The sequence below is a fragment of the Mustela nivalis genome, assembly GCF_964662115.1.
Source record: "Mustela nivalis genome assembly, chromosome: 1".
Lineage (NCBI taxonomy): Eukaryota > Metazoa > Chordata > Mammalia > Carnivora > Mustelidae > Mustela > Mustela nivalis.
In genome coordinates this window covers 212,226,478-212,248,159 of record NC_139020.1, presented here as the reverse complement: position 1 = coordinate 212,248,159, position 21,682 = coordinate 212,226,478, and the positions used below count along the sequence as shown (strand labels likewise).

Sequence of the window (21,682 nt, the reverse complement as noted above, 5' to 3'; positions counted from 1 at the left end):
GGCAGAACTTCGGGCAGTCAGTGAGGGAGGCGCTGGGTAAGGACGGGGCCCGCCTGGGCCTTCCTCTCCGTTCCTCTCCCTCCTGCCTTAGTGATTTCCTCACCCAGCGTGACTCTGCCCCCAGGGGACACTGGGGGATGTGCGCAGACATCTGTGGCCGCACAACAATGCGGGGAGCTCCGGCATGGAGCGGGCCACGCCGAAACCCCCAGAGTGCCCAGGACGCCCCCCCCTTCCAGGGACCAGTCCACAGTGCCGAGGCGAAGCCCCGATCGACACACATGCACGTACATATCCTCCGCCAACTTCCAAATTTATTGTGAGGTGGCTTGCAAATAAGAAACGAATCAGACTGTTTAAAAAGAAGAAAAACTTCAAAAATGTGAAAGCAAATAGACCCCGACTCAAACCTTAACGCAGAGACTCTAACCGAGCGCCACCGTGAACAGTGTCCGGCAGGCAAGCCCGAAGGAGAAACGCGATGGTTTGGCTGTTTCCCAGTTTCTGGCCCCAAAGCAGCACACCGGTTCATCAAGAAAGACCGAAGTTTCTGTCGGGCCCACGGGCGCAAATATCGACAGGGCCCCACCAGGTGTACCCACGGGCCACTGCCCGCCCCTCAGTCTTTCATCAGGAGCGAGGCCTCAGGGCCTAGGTTCCTCAGGAGCCTGGGAGCCCAAGGGAAAGCCTTGGGTGTGCCCCATGGGGGTAAGGGGGTGCGTGTCACTGCTGGGGGAGGGGCCCACAGGTGGTCCTGGGGGACAGAGGGGCACAGTGGATCGAGACCCTCTCCAGGGCTTTCAGCAACCCTGCCCACAGGGGTCGGGCTGTTCGGTGCCCTCCGCCCCGCCTCTAGGGATGTCCTGGGGGGCATCCCGGGCCCCAGAGGAACTCAGAGGATGGCATGTCACTGGGAGCCCCGCAGCACCAAGCCAGCGGGCGGGCGGCGACCCGAGGGTGGCAGGCCTCCCCGAAGCCTCGTTCCCTGGAGGCGTGGGGCAAGGAAAGCACAGGGGCGGTGGAGAGAGCAGCAGCCAGCGGCCCTGCTTACTGGGCACCGGCCGCAGCACGTCGGGGATGAGGATCTCCACCAGGGCCTGGTACAGGATGTGGTCGCAGTCCCTCATCCACTTGAGAATGGGCTCGCATTTACACAGAGACACCAGCTTGTCCTTGGGGAGGACGGCGCCTTCGGGCTCCCCGTCGCTGTGGGGAATGGGAGAGCCGGGGTGAGCCGCAGCCTGCAGGGTGGCAGGGGGCCCCCGGGATGGACCCCTCCCTGCCTCCCAATGCCCTGGCGGGCCCGCGCTGCCCACTCCCTGCTTGTGGCTGGCAGATGACACGTCCTCTGTTTGGGACGGCACGGGGTTCCCTCTATGGTCCCTCGTGCAGAAGCAAGGGGATGGGGAACACATAGCATGGAAACCACACACACACACACACACACACACACACACACGAGGGGGGCTCTGAGCGCTAGTTCTGGGAAAGGGACCCATTTGTCTATAGGTCACCATGTGGGTGTCCCCAGCTTGCAGGTTAGCCCTGGGATCCTGGGAAAGGAGCCAGAGCAGCTCCCTGAGGATGAAGTGGGGGGCGGGGATGGGGTGCGGGGGGCGACGAAGCTATTACCTGGCAGGTAGAGAGGCAGGGCCATCACCCGAGGAGGCTTTTGAGTTCCAGAAGGAAAGCCACAGCTTCTCAATGTAGTGAAACTGGAGGTTCACCACGACGTCCAAAGTTGCCTGTGAATAAACACAGCCCGTCGACCTCACGGATGTGCGTGTTAAAGTGGCCCATCACGTGTCGTCAGGACATGCCAAGCAGGCAGCTGTGACAGGAGCTGCAGTGTGGTGCCTTGAAGTCAGGAGCGACATCATAAGAAGAAGCAGGGGGCCGCTCCCACCTCCTCGGGGTCACCCAGGGACACCTGATGGTCTGAGAGTTTGGCGGTGCTGGCGATGTGGGAGGCTGATGCGCCTCCCTGGAGCAGGGTGGGAGGTTTGCTCTGCTCTCCACCCGGCCCTACCTCCTCCCTGGGGCCCAGGCTTGGGGTCCCCCCGGGTGGTCACCTCGCAGTGCCGCCGGTAGAGCAGCTGCAGGGCCTTGACGTCGTGCAGCGAGATGCTTTCCTGCAGCATGACGCTGCCCAGGTCAGGCGCCGGGAACTCCGGGAAGACGTGAGACACATCTGGGAGGAAAATGGGGTAGTAGAGCTGCAGAAGGGCCGCAGGCAGCAGGCGCAGGTGCTGGGGGAATCGGGTCAGGGTTGCCGGTGACCCCCACCACCCCCAGCCCTGGGTCTCACAACTTTGAAGCTTTGGTTTTTTTTCAGGGACAGAATAGGGGACAACACTGTCATCTCCTGGGGACAGTGAATACACGGACACAGATGAGCCCTGAGCCCAGGCCCCGCACTCCACGGGCGCTCCCATCACCCCAGCCTGGGGGCCACCCCGGGCAGTGCATCTGGGGAGGGGCCGGCTGTGGCTGTCCCAAGTTGCTTCCCTTAAGGGCTCTCTCTGGGTTCGAAAAACACACTACATATACCCAAAGGCCACAGCCATCTTCGGTGTGTGTGTCTGTGATCGCGGCCTCAGCAAGCCTCCCTGGGCACGAGCCGAGAGGCAGGCTGCGAGTCACGTGTTCTCCCGGCGGCCCTGGGGCCAGCAGGGGAGGGGGTCTTGCAGGGAAGGGCCAGGCCCTTCCTTGGGTCAGGCCTCGCAGCCTTGGGTCAGGCCACCGCGACGCAGAGCCAGTTGTAAGGAATCCTGAGCACCCTAAATGCTCCAGGGAACTGGGGAAGAGAGCCGAGGAGGGCAGCCAAGTCCCCAGGCAACAGGTTTTCAACTACATCTAGTCTTCTTTCCGATGGGCATTTCCTTTTCTTTGCTTCTTTTTCTGATGGTCATTTTGTACACACTCATTTTGGGGGCACCTGCTGACTCTTCTGCAATCTTGGGGGAATGCCCTCAAGGTTGACCTAGAACATGTCTGCGTAATTAGAGAGGTATTCCGCAGGCCGGCTGTTCAGCGCAGCCCCGCAGAGGCGGTTGGCATGGCAGAGCTGAGCGGACCCCGCTTTCCCGGCTGGCCCCGGCCACGGGGTGGGGGGCACTCACCGAGGTACTGCTGGTGGTGCAGGCTCTGCGCGGCCATGGCCTGCTCTGGCGTGCCGTGCGGGCTGCCGTGTGAGCTGCTGTCCCCAAGGCCGTCCGTCTTCTGGGCTGGCCGGTACCTGGGCAGGGGACATGGCGCCACCATGAGGCTCCGGCTGTGCAGCCCGAAGGGACTCAAGGAGCAGAGAGCTGAGCAGGATTCAGTTTGGGCTGTGTGTGCATGCATAGTGTATGCATGTGTGTGTGTGTGTGTCGTGTTTAAAAACTCGGGCTAAAATACACACAACATGAAATTCACCACCGTAACCGTCTCTAAGCGCACAGCACTGTGACATGAAGCACGCTCACACTGTCCTGCAGTCACCCCCAGCCTCCATCTCCAGAGCTTTCCATCTCCCTAAATGGAGACTCGGTCCCCATAAAGCATGGAATCCCCCCCAACCCGACCCCAGCCCCAGCTCCCGGCCTCTCCTGTCTCTGGGGACAGGACTCCTCCGGGGCCCTCCTGGGAGTGGGGTCCTGCGGGATGGGTCCTTCTGGGTCTGGCTCCTCTCGCTAAGCCCGGTGTCCTTGGGGTCCCTCCGTGTGTGGCAGGTGTCAGAGGTCCTTCCTTTTTAAGACTGAGTGACATTCCATTGTCTGGATGGATGGACACATTTGCTTATCCAACCAGCCGCTGACGGATACTCAGGGTTGCTTGTGTGTGGGGGGCAGAGGTAAGTGAACTTCACAAGTATCTTACTATTTGATGGTCTCAAAGGAAATTCTGGGATTTTCATTTTCCCCTGAGCAAAAGCAGAGAAAACTGCTGTCCTGGCGGCGAACGGGCGACACTCACAAGGAAGGGCTCCCCGGGGCCCGGGGTGCCTTGAGCCCAGTGGACGGCTGCAGGGTGGTGACGGGGTGTGGTGGGGAGAGCAGGGGGCCCCGACTCCAGCAGGGAGAGCCCTTCCTTGTGGAAAGCGGGGCCAGGCTTCCCGTGAGGACGGACAGAAGTCTCTCAGACAGGTGTGGAGCGCCGGACACGGGCGGGGGTTGCAAGCATAAAGGGCACAAGCCCGTCGCTGTGAGACGTGTCACTGTGAGACGTGTCGCTGCTCCCGAGGTAGCGCTCTGCTGGTGCGCTGAGTCGCAGTGTTTGGGGGGGCCGGACGCCAACACCAAGCAGCCGCTACAGAGACCACGTCTGTGCACCAGCAGCTTCAAGATGGCCTGTGGGTTCCACTCTCGTGTTGGCTACTGGAGAATGTTCTGGAGACTGTCTTCTGTGACCTCCAACTCCCGCGATTGGATATGAGGTTTGGAGTCACTGGGACGGCCTGAGAGCCGCTAAAGTGGGGTCTGAGCTGCACACGGATGGGCCAAGTTACAAAGGGGCCGCGTGGAGCAGTCTGGACTCCGGAGAGGAGCCAGGGACAGAGGGAAGCAGGGAAGGAGGTGTGGCTGCAGGACGGCCAGGGACATGGCGTTTGAGTGGGGCCCTGAACCAGGGGCCTGCAGACCACAGCTGTGGAGGGCCGGTGCTGCTCCTTGTTTTGTGCATAAGGTTTTATTGGCACACAGCCATGCCCACTGGTCTCTGTATCACCTGTGCTGGCTTCATGCTACGACGGCAGGGCTGAATAGTCTGGACAGAATGTCTGGCCTGCAAAGCCTAAGATATTTGCCCTCTGGCCCTTTACAGAAAGGTTTGCTGAGTCCTGCCTTAAAAGATGAGTCAGTGTGCGATGGATAGAGGAGAGAACATTCCAGAAAACGACCAGCCCTTGGGTCCAAATGTCAGGAAGGAGCAGCATCTTAAGTAGATAAGCTTCCTTCTCCAGGCTTCTTAGGTTAGTTTCAGCGTTACCTCTTCCCCACCCCCTGCCCCCTGCCATAGTTGAAAATTGAAGATCTAGGATTCCAGCTCTATGGTATTCTGGAAAAGGCAAACTCTGGGGGCAACAGAAGGGTCAGTGGCTGCCAGAGGTTGAGGGGAGGAGGGAAGGATGGATGGGCAGGACACAGAGCATTTTCAGGGCAGCGGATCTACTCGGTGTGATCTGTAATCTCGGAGCCATGTCATTCTACGTTTGTACAAACCCACTGGAACGGAGCTCCCAGACTGACCCCTAATGTCAAGTTTGTCTAAGAATGTCTAATGTTTGAGAAACACTTCTCGGTATGTTCTCCCAAGTGAAACTCAGACCTGACCCTTGCCTTGGGCAGGAAAGCTGGTTCTCAGGCTGCCTTTGGGCCCAGGTCACCCACCTTGGCTTTTGATGCATGGGCTGCTGCCGCATGGCCATATACTGGGTGTCCTCCTGCAGCCGGTTCAAGGGCGAGTCTGGCTTCAGGCGGATCCCATAGTAATGATACTTGGAGTTGCCCCTAGAAACCAAGCATCTCAGGGTCAGCTGTCTTTGCAGATGTTCTGAATGACAAGACAAGTGCTCTGTCTTGGCCCTTCATTTTGGGTGCTCAGGTTCAGTGTTCCCTGGACCATGTGGGAAATGTTCACGGGCTGTTCCATGATCAGAGAGGTTAGGAAATTCTGTACTTGGCATCCCCCTCTTGGAGACTGCCCCTTGGATCTTAGTACTATAAAGGCTCTGGGAAGTCTTGCAGTGGGAAAAGCGGTCCATTTTGTAGTAATCGGGCATGGCCTCACCACCATCATCATCACCATCATCACCGTCATTATCATCATCTTACCATTGCCATCATGACCCACCATTGACACAATCACCATCATCATCCCCATCTTCACCGTCGCCATCACCATCATTATCTCCATTGTCCCCACCACCACCACCACTGTTGTCACTATCCCATCATTACCATCATCACCACCATCATCACTGCCATCATCACCACCGTTACTACCACCACCGTCATCACCAACAACACCGTCATCACTGTCCCATCATCACCATCTTCACCATTGTCATCACTGTCATTATCACCATCACCACCTTCAGCATCATCATCATCATCATACTACTACTACCATCATCACCACCGTTGACACAATCACCATCACCATCATCTTCACCATCACCATCAACCACCATCACCATCTTCACCATCATCACCAACATCATCATCATGACTATCGTCATCACCGTCATCACTGTCACCATCACCATCACCACCACCTTCATCATCATCATTATACTATTACCATCTTCACCATTGCCATCATCACCACCATCACCATTATTATCGCCATCATCACCATCATCACTGTCCTCATCACCACCATCATCACCGGCTTCACCACCACACCGTCACCATCATCATCATTGTCACTGTCACTATCACCATCCTCACTGTCATTATTACCATCACCACCTTCATTATCATCATCATTATACCATTACCATCATCACCACCAATGACACAATCACCATCATCATCACCATCTTCACCATTGCCATCACCATCACCACCATCACCAGCATCACCATTGTCACTGTCCTCACTATCCCATCATCACCATCTTCACCATCACCACTGTCACCACCATCATCACCATCACCACCACCATCATCATCATCATCATCATCACCTCCTGCCCCCAGTCGTCTAACAACATGTTCTGGAAAATGGCCAACTTTGGGAAACACTATCAGCTTATTGTGGGAGAAATGAATGATCAAAGGGCTTTAGACAATTTGGTTAAGAAGTAGGTCAGAAGGGCTCCTCAGGAGAGAAGTCCTGAAGGACAGACGTGTCTGGCAATAGGGACAAGTGGGTGGAGCATGGGTCCTATCTGGATGAGGTAGAAGCTTGGCTGGTGCCAGGAGGAGGAAAAGCAGGAGGGAGAAAAGCCCCAATCCTGAGGCCAGCATCTGGGACACTCTGACAGTGGGAGCCATGCATGAGCCTTCTGGAGAGGCCCCAAAGGCAGTGGTGGTTATGGCCTCAGAGACCAGGGGCTCCCCATCCTTCTCTCCTGTAACCATTGATGCTCTGTAAGGATGTCCTCTGTAAAGGATCAGAGGGTGGCAGGGAACATTCTGTTGGCCCCACACCAGTTTCTGAGGGTGTGTGAGTGACCCCCACCCCCACGTGTAACCTCACAGACAGCAGCCATGCAGGAAATGCCTTCTGTGTGCTTTAGCCCACCCACTTTGAATAGAGTATGGCTGCTGTTTTCTAATGGGAGGAGCGTTTGTTTCCTTCCTGGGATTAAGTCTGTGGCATGTGACAGTCCCTGGCTGCTGCAGGCCATGGGTGGGCTGTGGTTGATTGGTCTAGGCAGAGCAGAAAGCATCAAAAAATCATAAATCCAACTCAACGTGATAATCCAGAGGCTGCTTTTTAAGAAAACCTATTATCATGGAGAATTTTAAACAAAGAGAGAGTGCTGAAGCAAAGTCACCAGGAGAGAGATGGCCCACAGCCAACCACCTTAGACCAGTCAGGCCCATGCTGCCGCCAATTCAGAACAACTCCAAGTCCACCAGAGGCATGTGGACAGAAGGAGAAAGATCACCTTCTCCAAAAGCTCCATATCTGCATAGAGGACACAGAAGAACGGGTGGGCTTGGGCTCCCGGGCACCCCCATGTACCCACCTGGTGCCCAGCCGCCGCGTCCGCAGGCCCATGAACACGGAGCGGATCAGCTTCCCGAAGGAGGCAGCATTCACAGGGTCCAGCTTGTGCTCCTGGCAGTGCCGAAGGTAATGGTTGTAGAGAGAGCTTCTGGGGAGACTCACGCCTTCTGCGGTTTCATAGTTATCCAACAGCCACTGGAGCTAGACGAAGAAAGATATGCTCCCATTCGTCAGGATCCCCCCAAATGCTGAAGCGCTAATGTGGACCCATTTAGAGAAGCGCATACTTTCTCTCCATTAACATGAGGAGGAAATTTATAGCCAGTCACCGATCTGGATAGGAGAGATTCTGGGCACATGAGTTAATAGCTTCTCTCTGCTCCTGTATTTATTCCTTCAATGTTCAGCCTGATTTTCAGATTCCTTGACTTAATTTACAAAAACCTGCAAGGGAGTGAGACCTCTTGGGTGTGTTTCCTAATCATTTAGATACAACATGTCTCTTAAACTTCTAGGAATGTCAAGACAGAGAGGAGGATTGAAGAAAGCTCTGCGGACCCATGAGCACTGCCCTCGGCACTGAAGGGGGCGACGTGGGCCTTTGGAGTGTGTCCACCTTCTAATATCTTGTGATTGAGGGACAAATCATTCCTCTAAGGATTAAGATGGCTGGAGCTTGGCCACCTATTTCATCGCTGGTCAGTGAATATGAAAGTCCTGGTTGAATTCTTGCCCTACTGCTTGTGCTACTATCTTTGGCCCCAAACAGGAGTTCTGCACTCTGCGGCAGCCGGATTCTACTAGAACAGGCTGAGAATTCCTAGACACCCCTTCCTCCTGCCCCTCTTCCCAGCAGCTCTCAGACCCGATGCGAGCAGCTGCCCTTCCTCCCTGAGGTAGGACATGTGTGCCGGCTGAGAGTTCTGTGTTCCCATGGCTGGTGGGGTGACCGAGTGGCCTGAACCCATACATTCTGGAATGTGTGGTGTTTTCTCTCAGGAAAACTTTTTCTTTTTCCTTCTGAAACAACAACAAAAGACGGGGTGGCGGACAGAGGTGGACTGACCTATCCTCATGTCTCTGACGCAGAGAGAGGCTGTAAGTAGAAACGGGACACAGGACTGAAGAGGCTTCCGTGCCAGGTTCTGTGCCCAGGCTGGAAGGCAGCCAAGCCGATGCCTACCCTCCCCCACTCCCCCCCAGAGCTCAGCATCGGGTCAGAAGGGCAGGAGCCGTCCACACAGTCAAGCCCCCACACCGGGCAGCGGCGCAGAGGAGGCCCACCCGCCCGGACCCCCCCCAGAGCAGTGTGTATCTGTTCCCTGATCAGGGGACGTCTGAGGTGTGAACACCAAAGCCCCAACCCGTGCTGGGGATTTGAAGGGTGGGAGCGACGTGCGTAGGCCCTAGGCCTGAGGTCGGATCCTGTGCGGGAAGGTTGGTCAGGGGTGGGGAGGGCTGCCTAAGCCACGAGCTGTGAGGGGCTCCCTGTCCTCTGCCGACCCGGGGGGGGCCCGGCATGTTGCACACGTTCCGCGCCCTTCTAGACCCAAAGTGAGCGTCAGTCCAGGGAGAGCTCAGCCCTAGCCGACCTCGGGCCACTGACCCTGGCCAGACCCAGCACACACGCTGGGGGCTGGGCTGGAGTCTCCCCTTTAAAAGATAGTTTTACTACGGGAAGGTACAAATAGGCACAGAGGTGGCAGGAACAGAGTAAGGGACACCTGCGTCTACAGTTGTCAGCTCAGGGCCAAGTTTGTTTCCTCTAAGCCCCACCTGGCACCTCCTGGCCGTCTCGGGCTATCTTCAGGCAAAGGCCTCGCGTCCCTTCATTTCAGCCCTGGGCCTCCCTGCTCCAGCGCAGCGAGTAAGAGGTGGGTGTGGGGGGCCCCTGTGGGGCAGTTAGGACCGGGAGCCACAAGATGTTCCCAGGAGTGTGCTCCTTCTCCTGCCCCTTCCTCTCCAAAGTCTCGCCCGGGCCCAGGAGCCACCTCCTTGGTCCTCCCTGGCCCCCGACCGCTCTCCCCTCGCTGCTGGAAGCTGAAGACTTCGCTGTGACATCAGCATGGCATTGCCCTCAGACCCTCGGGGTGCCCCTTCCTCCCCTCCCTGAGCACCCCTGCTCACTGGGCTCTGGGAGGCTGCGGGACAGTAGGACAGGGGGGCATCTGGAGGGTGTGGAGGGGTGAGCACAGCCCCATCGATGCCAGGAAGCTGTCCCCTAGCGACAAGGCGCGGGGGTCACTGGGCTTCCCAGCTGCCACCCTCCCTTTGGCAGGTTGGGATCCAGCTGAGGACGGGCTGGTACTTGAGGCGGTCCTTTGATCCCCAGGGTTTTCCTTCAGAGACAAATTTATTGCTCGTCTCCCCCACCAGAATAAGAGCCCCACGCAGGTAGAGACGGAACCGGGTCTGCCCATGTTTGCACGCCCGGGAAGTGCAACGGACCAAGAGAAGGGGTCCTGAAGCACTGAGGGACCCCCAGCACGCGAGAAGACCACGGTCAGGGTGCAGAAGCTGGAGTCTTTCTCTGCCTCCCTAGCCCCCCAGGGAGCACAGAACGCCGCTTCCTAGGGAATCCTCTGGGAGCGGGAGAGGAATACGGATTTTCAGGCGAGAAGGGTGAGGTCAGATTCCGTGGGTGGTGCGCTGGAAGGGACCCTCAACAGGACCGGCTGGAGGAAGTGTTGGGGAAGAACCATCACTTCGGCTTATCACCATCCCCCAGCCCCATGTTGTTGAAATCAAAAATGGATCTCTTCACTTGGGTAATTATGCTGGCACTGACATCAATGACGCGTGGTTATCTCCCAAGCAGAAGTAACTCTGGGGAGAGCTGATGCCTCTAGCAGCCCCCAGAACAGTCAGTTACACTTTCTCCCCTTTGGCAACAGAGGGGAAAGAGAGGAAGATGATTCAGGTGACCAATGTCACGTCATGACGGAGCTGAGGGAGGGAGCCATGGGGAAGCATTCTAGGCAGAGGGTACAGCCCGTGCAAAGGCCCTGGGGCAGCACTGGGCCTGGAGGAACAGTGAGAGGGCCTGTGAGAGGAGGAGGAGGGGAGGGGAAGGAGGGGACAGGGCCCATCGAGGCAGGGCCCTGGAGGCTGTTTGGATGATGCTGGCTTCTACTTGGAGTGTGATGGGGGGCCTGGAGGCTTCTGAACAGAGAAGTGCCATGATCTGACTTTGGTTTCAGTAAAATCACTCTGGCCACTGCTGTGAGAAGGTCCTGGAAGCTGGGGGAGGGCAGCAGCCAAGGGATTACTACGTGGTGGCCATGGCACTCCACAGGAGAGTTGGTGGGGGAAGGAGAAGTGGTCTGATTTGGGATGGTTCTGAAGGTGAGGCCAAGAGCCTCAGGAGGTGGGGGTCTGGGAGAAGGATGGGAAGCGAGGGTGAGCAGCAGAGGATGGCGGGAGGCGCGGGGTTGGGAGGCAGTTGGGGCTCGGCTTTGGACGTGCCGGTGTTGAGCCACAGCTCCGAGCTGGCAGGTCGGAGAGGCCTGGCGGCGGTGCCCCCTGGGAAACAGCCGTTCCACTGGGAGCCGGGGTGCGGTCAGCAAGACGGTGAGGGGCTTCGGGAAAGAAACCAGCAGTCTGAGCAAGGCAACTGCTGGAGGCCTTTGCCATGATAATTTGGAGCAATTTCTGGACAAGGGACCCAGCCTGGGAAGCTGCCGATTCAAGCCAAACCCCAATCCTGGTCGGCCTGGCATGCTTTGTCGTCACACAGGCCCGCGGTCTGCCACCAACTGAAGACCACGTGCTCCTCGATGAGAAAAAAAAAGTCATAGAATCTAAATCCAATTAATCTACAAGCTGGTCCTCCTCCCGGGGTCTGGAAGTAACAGGAGTTTATTATATAAACCACGCCTTCCCCGTGTGACAGTGACTGTGAGCCAGTGCGGGGGGTGGGGGGTCCGTCCATGGTGGGGGCGGTTTGTTCTGAGAAGGGATCTGGGGGATGGTCGAGGGGCAGCCTTGGGAGGAGCCCAGGCCCCTCGCCTACTCAAGGTGGGGGACCTTGACTGAAGTCCCCCCTGCCTCCAGGCCAGGCATCCAGCTGCGGTGGGGAAAGTGTTTTCGTGCCCAGGGCAAGTGCTTCGCCTCCTCCCCTGCACGCAGCTCTTGCTGGCTTTCAGGCCTCCAAATCTGCCCATCCCCATCCTTGAGACCGCTCGAGGCCCACTTCCTCCTGTGGGGCTTTCGACCCCAGGCTGGAAGGTTTCTTCCACCGGCAGCCCCCTGGGTTTCACTCAGCCCCTGGAGGGTCCTGAGCTCCGGGAAATTCCCGGAGACCCCGACCTTGGCTGGGTCTGGAAGGCGCTGTCTCGTCTCCCAGGCTCGGGGCATCTCGCTACCCCTGCCCCTGGCCCCCCCATGCTAGTGTGTCGTCGTCATCATCCTTGGGAAAGAAGCAAACTCCACAGAGCACGGGAACCAGCTCCAGCAGGAAACCTCCACGGCTGGCATCCATGTGCGCTTTGGTGTGCCCTGGGGGCACTTTCTCAGCCCTGCTTGCCTACTGCCCGCGCCTTCCCTGTGCACGTGCGGATGGGCCACCGCCGCCCCGGCTCTCTGAGAAGGGTCGGCTGGGAGGCCACCAGGAAAACGGGTCCATGGGGTGTGGCCCCCAGCCCGGCTTGTCAGCCCTAGGGCGGGGCTGGCAAAGGAGCTGGGGTTCGGCCAGCATTGCCCCGCACTCAGACTGTGGGCTACGAGCAACCAGGGTGACAAGCATCATAAGTGAGTGTGGCCAGTGGCCACAGGGCCATGGGACCCTCCTAGGGCCCAGGACCCATTCTCTCCCTCCCCTCCGGGCTCTCACAGGAGTGGGACGAGCGCCAGGCGGCTTTCACAAAGATCTTATTTCTCTTCTCTGATTCTAAGCCGCCATGCCCAGGCCCTGCTGCTTGAGGCTCCACGACACACGACACATGGCCAGGGGGAAACAGACTTTCCTACTTGGAAACCGAACCAGCAGGGAAGCAGTCAGAGGAGTCTCCTTCCAAAGGAAATGTGTTAGAAGCCAGAAGCGCCCCTGCAGCCAGAGACAAGCGGCTCATGCGTTTCCCCGCTGACATTTTACACTTCCTGCAGAGCCCTGCCTGCCTGGGGTCTGCACCCCGTTCTGCCTTCCTCAGGCTGACTGGGTGCTGGGACCCATGGGCCGTATCAAGGCCACATGTGTCTGCTTCAGGGCCCTCCTGAACAGGCCCTTGTGCAGGCTTGCCCGCACGGTGGCCCGAGTTTAAGACTGAGCAAGCACACACTGGCAATTGTTCCCTCCCCAGATCTGGCCACGGGCTGACACTGGCCAGCAGTAACTGGCGACAGGGAGGCCATGGGCCATCTAGTCTGGGGTGAGGGGGGAGGGAGGGCACTCAGCAGGGGCCTGACACTTTTATTTCCTTATATGTTTATTGCTTTGCAACAACAGGTGTGAGACTGCTCTCCCTTCCAGTGACCGGGAGTCACTCTGAGGCCCAGGAGTGCAGGGTTCTCGCTCTCGTCACGTCTACCTGGAGCAGCCCAGCACACCTGTGCCAATCCAGAAACCTAGAAGTTTCTGGACCTTCCCTAGCTGGGTTTCTGCCCCAACATCACGGCCCTTTGAGCCAACGCCTCACTTGGCGCGTTGGGCAGTCCCAAAGTCTTGCAGGGTCTTAGTTAGGGAATACTCTTACAGTCCCGTCCTCCGCACAAAGCTGCGCAAAGACAGGGACATTCGCTGCCTCCTGGCACAGAAGCTACCAGCGTCTCCCCAGGGGGAGGGTGAAGGAGAAAGATGCTGTACGGTTAAAATCAGCAGAAGTGTGTTGCTTTGCACTTTCCTCCTAGTGTTATTATTTTTTTCCCCAAAGAGCTGATCACGGACTGGAAACGCAGCTAAGAGCCATTAAGGCGCTCCGAGTCCCACCTTCTCTGTTGTGGTTCCTGCCTGTTCTTAGTGTCACATTATTTATGACGCCTGTCGCCTGCCCGCTCTCATGCTTCCCTCTGTGAGCGCCGGGAGGGCACGGGCTGTGACGGGCCACCTGCTCAGAGGCAGGACCCTTTCCCTCACGCTGCTGAAATTTTTTTTTTTTTTTTTTTGGCTGGATGAAACATCCTAGGTGGGCTTTCTCCCTCTCAGCGCCGGAGAGGGGTCATTTCATAGCCTTCGCTTGCTTTTTAAAATGCCTACGAAGGTTACGAGAGCGGCGGGGCAGGCCGCCAGGCGGACACACACTTACATGGCTGTTGAGTAAACCGCTTTTGTGTGAAGTGATCCCTTCGCTTTTTTGGAGGTTTTCAATCGCCATTTCAAGCTAAAGAAAATGTGTGCAGAAACAGAACAAAACAGAAAAAAAAAAAAAAGGAAATCAGATGGTTAGCATCAGCCAAGATTGGTTTTTATTAATATCCAAATAATGATTCAAGCACCTACAAGATAAAAACAAGGCTTGACGCGAGTGCGGGGGTGTGGTTAGGTGCGGGGTTGGGGGAGAAGCTGTGGGGAGCAGGGTGCGACTCCTGACATGCCCTGACATGCGGCTGAGTGCAGGAGCCGGGGCGGGGGCGCCAACAGCACAAGGAAGCGGTCTGCAAACATGGGCTGCTGCAGCTCAGCACGTCTGCGTGAACCCTGAGCAGAGGTGGGAGTCCAGGTAGAAGCCAAGCCAGCAGAACGACCACCCCGCTGCTCCCCCAGACCCGTCGCCATTTGCTGCGGAGAATCTGCTGTCCACCCTAGGACAGCTGGTGGCAATGCTGACTTCCCGGCTGGCCTGTCCTGGCCCAAAGCCCAGGGTCTCCCTCTTGGGTGCTCCAGGAAGATACCAATGAGGTTAAAGACCCTGGCCCTGCCACCGAGAGGTGTCAAACCCTGGGACCATGGACGCATCCTGGAGATCTGCTCCTGAAGGTTTACAAAGCATGGCTGGGCAGAGAAGCTTACGTAGGAATGAGAACAAGTCCCAGGGACAGTCACGGGGAGCTAACAGGGAGGTCTTCCTGGGGGAAGGGGCTTCTGTTCTGGGTTCCGAGGGCCCCATGGAAGCAGGGAGCGGAGGTGGTCCAGCAGGCCACTGGACAGGAGGAAACACCTGGCTGTGTGCGGCCCCTGCCACATGTGTGTGTGCTGAATCTGATGCTCCCTTGTACATGTTAAGTGAAAGTGGGGAATCTGCTGGAGCCCACCATGACAGGCAGAGAACTGCAATGAAAGGCACACCATGACCGTCCTCAAACATGCCGGGAAGGCAGACTTCATTCAGTGATGCATGTGCAAAAAGCAGGTGGAACATGTATTTTGGAAAGAGCAGCTGGACAGGGCTCCTGGGGCTGAGCGCAGGAAAGAGAGGGGTCCTGCCCTGCCCATCACCTCTTCCGACCGCTGCCGTGTGTGTGTCCAGTCGCCACTTTTGCTCAACACTCTACTGGAAGTTCTAGCCAGGGCAGTCTGGCAACGGTGAGAAATAGAAGACATCCATATTGGAAAAGAAGAAGTAGAACTATCTCTGTTTGCAAACAACATGATCTTAGACATAGAAAATCCAGAAGGAGCCACAAAAAAACTACGAATGCATAAAAAAACCCGGCAGAGTCATAGGATACAAGATCAACATACAGCAATCAGTTACATTTCTCAACAATGAAGGATAGGAAAATGAAATAAAGAAAACAATCCCATTTGCAACAGCATCAAAGAAAATAAAATACCTAGGAATAAATTTAGCCAATGAAGTAAAATACTTGTACATTGAAACCTGTAACATTGCTGATCGAAATTAAAGAAGACCCACATAAAGAGAAGACATCCTATGTTCATGGATCAGAAGACTTAATATTTAGATGGTGATACTCTCCAAGCTGATCAACACAATGCTTATCCAAATTCTCTATTAAATTTCCAGCTGCTTTTTCAGAAACGGACAAGTTGATCCTAATTTTGTACAGCATTAAAGAGAACCTGAATTGCCAAAACAATCTTGAAAAAGAACATGTTTGGAAGGCTCACATTTCCTGATTTCAATCAAAACTTACTATAAAGCTACAGAAAATGAAACAGGGCAGTACTGGGATAATGACAGACATATAGATGTACATAGGTCAATGGAATGGGATTAAACATCCAGGAATAATCCCATGTCTATGGTCAACTGATTTTTGACAAGGGTGTCAAGACCACTGAACAGAGAAAGAGTAAACTTTCTAACGAACGGTGCCAGGATAGAGGGGTTTCCACACGCAAACAAATGGAGTTGTTTACCTCACAATATATGCAAAAATCAACTCAAAATGAATCAATGAATTCAATATAAGAGCAGCAACCATAAAACAATTAGAAGAAGACATAAGGCAGTCATGTACAATACGTTTATCTTCATGACCTTGGATTTGGCAATGGATTTTTTATGTGACACCAAAAGCACAAACAACAAAAGATTAAAAAAAAATGGGACTTCATCAGAACTAAAAACTTCTGTACAGCAAAGGACACTGTCAAGAAAGTGAAAAGACAAGCCACAGCATGGGAGAACTTATTTCCAAACTGTATACCTGAGAAGGGTCTTGTATCCAGAATATACAGCAACCTCTCACAACTCAACAACCAAATGACCAAGACCCACTTAAAAAAAATGGGCAAAGAACTTGAACAGACATGTCTGCAAGCAGCACATGAAAAGATGTTCAGCATCCTTGGTCATTAGGGAAATACAAATGAAAAGCACAGGGAGATACCACTTCACACACACGAGTGTGGCTATTAAAAAAGAAGGAAAAAAACAGTGTCGGTGTGGATACAGAGACACTCGAACTCTTACACATGGCTGGTGGGATGTAAAATGGCACAGCCACTGTGGAAAATAGTCTGACAGTTCCTCGAAATGTGACACATAAACTCAGTTAAACTATTACATCCAAGCAATTCTGCTCCTGTGTGTGTTCAGAAAAATGTATACACGAATGTCCACAGCAGCGTGATTCACCATGGCAAAAACCTGGAAAAATACTAAGGTTGGTCAGATGACTGGATAAACACAACATGGTCTATCTACACAATGGAACACCATGCATCCACAAAAAGGAAGTAGTGGTACGTGTTGCGATGTGCGTAAGCCTAGAAAACATGATGCTCAGTGAAAGAAACCAGGCACGAAAGACCACACAGTGCATGATGCCGTTTACACAAAATGTCCCAAACAGGAAAATCCAGAGACAGGAAGCAGAGTAGTTACCAGAGGTAGAGGGAGGAGGGAATGGGGGGGAGGGGTGACTGCTAACCCATCAGGGTTACCAGTTTACAGGCTGATGAGAATGTTCTAGAACTAAAGAAGGTAAGGATTGTACAACATTGAGAATGTACTAAGTGCTGTTGGATCATATACTTTTAACTGGTTAAAATGACGAGTTTTAGGTTAGGTGAATTTGACCTTGATAAAAAATACACAACTAATTAAAAAAACCACTGTTCTCCCTGGCCATTTGAATGGATCTGTACCCTACATGCGTGGCTTTGTCACTTGGAAAATACTGGTCCACTGACTTGGCAGATGTTCCAAATGTGGACATGCTTCATGACACGGTATTGAAAAATCACACTGGTTAATATCACTGCTAAGCTCAAAACTGTAATTCTTCTTTGGTTGAAAATGTATTGGCAACCACATCAGTCGGCTGTTTTCCTGGATAAATCATCCATCTCGCACCGATCATTTTTGAGAAAATGCTTGCCAGTTCCCCAAGTCTGAATAATCGTCATTTGTCCGTTGTTCCTTCAAGGAGTGTTTCTTGACAAAAATGGCTGGTCTGGCTCATAGTCACTTGTCCGGCGGCTTTTCCTTGGGGCAGTCAACATCCTTTGGCAGCGGAAGTGCCTTTGTCACACAGACTATTGGAAAGATGTCAACTCTAGGACTGAGATTTAATACAATTCACAGCAATTAGTAGCCCCACCAAGGACCGTGGGTTCCCCTTAACTGGAAATCGCAGGACGCCATCTTTTCACTGTGAGTGTAGGGTGGTGAAGACCACAGTGACTTCTGGGAGACGTCAATGCCTCTGCCTTGCTCTGTACCTGCATTTGTGCCCCGGGGGGCTCACTGATGTTGGTTTTGCACAATCAGTACAAATACCAGCGGAGGGAGAATGGTGGTGACTGATGGCTCAGCATTATTATGAAAACAGTTTTGACCCCTTAGGGCCCCTGGGAGGGTCCTGGGGACACCCAGAGGAGTGCCGGACATATTTAGGACTGACTGCTAAAAACACTATTGAAAAGATCACAAATTAAGGCTTGCTGCCTAAGATCATTCTGAAGAACCCATAGCTATTAAGTAGGGCCTGATCAAGTCCCCGGGTGCAGGAAATTAATTTAATGCACAGTGGAAACTCCCAAGGTGTTCACTGTGTCTTATTTTTTATTTTTTTTAAGATTTAAAAAATTATTTATTTGACAGAGATCACGGGTGGGCAGAGAGGCCCGCAGAGAGAGAGGGCGGAGAAGGAAGCAGGCTCCCCGCTGAGCAGAGAGCCGATGCGGGGCTCGATCCCAGGACCCTGAGATCATGACCTGTGCCTAAATTAGAGGCTTAACCCACTGAGTCACCCAGACGCCCCCCCACTGTGTTTAAAATTAAATCATGTAAACATCAGTAGGTGGTGAAGGTCAGGAAACCACCCAGCACCGCGCCCAAGACCGGTCGGGGAGGTAAACGTTCCGGAGTCAGCACGGCGCAGTGCGCGTCTGTCCAGCAGAGGGCGCTGTGGCGCCACCGCCCAGCCCCGCGCCGGAGGCGGGTCCTGCCTTCCAAGAACAAGGAGCATCTTGCACATCTTGAAGTCGGGTCTTCCTTACACACCTGCTGGAGTGACTCGCACCGCCTGGCTCAATCCTCTCAGTGGCTGGAGAGGCTATCTGAGGGTTTTGAAGGGGCGGGGGTGGAGGTTGGGGGACCCAGGTGGTGGGTATTGGAGAGGGCACGGATTGCATGGAGCACTGGGTGTGGTGCAAAAACAATGAATACTGTTACACTGAAGAGAAATAAAAAATTTTTAAAAAATAAAAAAATAAAAAACTAATTTTATATTTGACTGGAGTTCAACATTGTGCTATCTAAAAACACTTATCAAAATGCTATCTGCACAGGCCCGCGGATGGAACAGTGAGGAGGAGCCAGGGATGGACGCAGTGGTGCCCCTGCCCCACCCCCCCATCCCCCGGGGCAGTTTTCTTTTTTTTTTTAATTTTTTAATTTTTTATTTTTAATAAACATAGATTTTTATCCCCAGGGGTACAGGTCTGTGAATCACCAGGTCCCCAGGCAGTTTTCTTGAAAATCACTTCCGGTTTCCGAACTTGCGCAGTTTCCCTCCCTCTTGGTGTTGAGCCTGTGCTTATGCTTCCGCTTCTTAACTTATCAGGACCTTCATTTTTATTTTTCACTCAGTGCAATGCAGCAATATTCCTTTTCACTGGCCACTTAATACTGGTTTCTGCTACATGAATTATGAACAGAATAAGGGCAGAGGGGAAGGACACATGTCACGCATTAAGGGCTTGTCCGGAAGGAGGGCAGAGAACACTTAAGGACTCCCAATCAGAGATACGGTGTCTCAAGAACCCTAACGTAATAGCAAATAGCAGACACGTTTTAAGAGCTCCCAAGTATATTCAAATAAGCCAACTATTTAGAAAATTCCCCTCCTTTCATGTATAACCCTAGCAAGATGCCACCTGCTGTAAGGACTGTCCTGGGGGCTCCTGAGGGAGGGTGGAGGTTACTTCTCTGAGGTCATGAGCGTATGCCCAGGTGGCCATTCCATTTATAACATAATAATCTCATTAAGAAGGGCCACTGGATAGGGGTCCCCTCTGCCAAGGGCCACAGTGACCACTGCTTGAGCAACAGCAGCATTGCGCTCCATATTCGGTTCTGCTATCACGGAACCTTCTGTGATTCTTTCTGAGCCAGTTCTTAGAGATCAAGCGTTGGCCAACTTTTTTTGTAAAGGGCCAGAAAGTAAATGTTTTGGGTTCTGTGAGCCAGACAGTCTCCGTCCACAACTACTCCACTCTGTCGGTGGGACTGGGAAGCAGCCACAGACAACAAGTGAAGGAATGGGCGTGGCCATGTGCCAATAAAACTTTATTTCCAAAGTCAGGCAGCCGGCTGGATTGGGCTGTGCAGCTGTAGTCTGCTGCTCCCCGCTGCCCCATAGTTCTACCAAGAATTACATGTTACGGACATATTAGACCTTATTGTTAAACTGACTTTTAAGAAATGACGTGGTTATAGAGGGGACAGCCGCACAATGCTGTGAGCGCGCTGCAGACTATGGGGACTATTGGTAAGCATTTTCAGCAGCTGACCTGTTTAGTTCTCGCAATTCTTAGAACTTTAAGCAATAAAGGTCTACTGAATTAAAGAATTTTTAAACTTTTCATTTGGAAATAACTCCAGACTTCCAAAAACGTAGCAAAAGTAGCACGAAGCATTGTGTACTCTTCGGCCAGCTCTCCATCTGCATCTCGCATGATCTCAGCACAAGGATCAAGGCCCAGAAACCAACCCCCATTCATCGCGATGAGTCAATGAAAGACCTCATTAGAATGTGATGACCATTGTGTTGACATCCTTTTTCGGGTCCGGGATCCCATCCAGAGCCCCACACACTGCGGTCCTTCCGCATCCACAGCCATGAGAGAAAATACCAGAATTAAATTATGTGCGGCGTTTCCGAATAAGCGCCACAGCGTGCTTTCTCGCTTTCTTTCCAGGATGACATCCTTCTTCAACTTTGTCACCGGAGGCAGAAGAGAGATGGAAACCTCAAGATCTCTCTTTCAAAGCAGCCCTCCTGAGTAAACCCAGATACTGCTCCCACCTCCACGAAGAAACATGCAAAACCAGCTTCCAAAGTGATGATCTCATTGACTATGTGTCAAAACCCACAGCATGTGTAGCACCGAACACAAATCCTAATGGGAACCGCGAGCTTTAGTTAATAGTGACCGTGGGTCGAGACGGATGGGGACAAAGGTACCGACCTCCCGTGAAAGGCTAATGAGGGCGACCGTGGGAGTGTGGGGTGGGGGGGGGCTACGGGGATTCTCTGACTTCCCACTTGGTTTTTCTCTGAACCTAAAGTGGCGCTTAAAATTAAAAAAAAAAAAAAAAGGAGTCTATTAAATTAAAGAAAAAAGTGATGAGAAATACTTGAGTCCCAGAGCAAAGCAGATGTGCTCTGAGCAAACTGCCTTTCTCAAATGGCGTGCGTTTGCTTGCAAAGTTTTTGCTCTAACAGTTGGGCAAAAGCTCTGATGGGCAGAGAATGAGGAAGCTTCTAGCAAATGCCTGGTGCATGGGTGATATTCACGTCTTCACTGGAAATGCAGGCTGCAGAGAAGACACGTTTGGCGACTGATAATCCACCGTGAACTCTGAGCGGTGTGGTGGCACGCCTTCCCGCGGGCCGCATGGAGGAGTGGCCGTGAGATTGGAGAGGCATGTGTGGGCAGCCAGGCCGCACCCAGGGAGCCGCAATGGTCCCTTCACAGTCTCCCCAGCCTGGACTCCATGCTGGTGAGCTGGAGAGAGATTATGAGATTTGACTTTTCTGAACCCACGTGCGGGTGGTCAGGGGCGAGATGCTCCTTGCGTGTTAGAAAGGAGGAGCTGAGTTTCTGATGATGCCAGGAAAGAAATTCCTGTGATTTCAAGTGGCGCATCTCCGGGCTGGATGTCGTAGAACTCGAATCTGTCAGTTCAGGGTCCTAAACAGTGTGTCTTTTAATATTGGGAACCAGATCTCAGGATTTTTGAAGACTCCAAGTGTCCTGGGGGGCCGGGCTGCTGACACCCCGGCTTCTCAGAGTCAGCACGTGCGGGTTGCCCTTCATCTGGGGGAGGGAGAAATTGATGGTGCGGTCCTGGGCACATCTGAAAGTCACCTCAGGTGCCACGAAGCGGACGCAAGCTCTTTAGGTAGCAGAATGCAGACTGAGAAAGCTCAGGACCCGCCCGCCGCTG

General features: G+C 53.8%; 1 protein-coding gene across 4 annotated transcripts in view; it reads right to left on the bottom strand.

Moving 5' to 3' along the window:
• RFX2 (regulatory factor X2) overlaps nucleotides 1-21,682 on the bottom strand; it is an 88,953-nt gene that overhangs the window by 7,182 nt on the left and 60,089 nt on the right. For 2 of the 4 annotated variants that reach the window (XM_082734243.1, XM_082734245.1), the window contains 7 exons: nucleotides 13,901-13,975; nucleotides 7,681-7,862; nucleotides 5,370-5,489; nucleotides 3,123-3,238; nucleotides 2,073-2,191; nucleotides 1,633-1,745; nucleotides 1,052-1,206 (listed from right to left, as the gene is read on the bottom strand). In XM_082734243.1, the coding sequence (XP_082590369.1) occupies nucleotides 1,052-1,206; nucleotides 1,633-1,745; nucleotides 2,073-2,191; nucleotides 3,123-3,238; nucleotides 5,370-5,489; nucleotides 7,681-7,862; nucleotides 13,901-13,975 (880 nt within the window). The remainder of the gene's footprint in view (nucleotides 1-1,051; nucleotides 1,207-1,632; nucleotides 1,746-2,072; nucleotides 2,192-3,122; nucleotides 3,239-5,369; nucleotides 5,490-7,680; nucleotides 7,863-13,900; nucleotides 13,976-21,682) is intronic. The other 2 variants (XM_082734244.1, XM_082734246.1) reach the window with 1 other exon arrangement.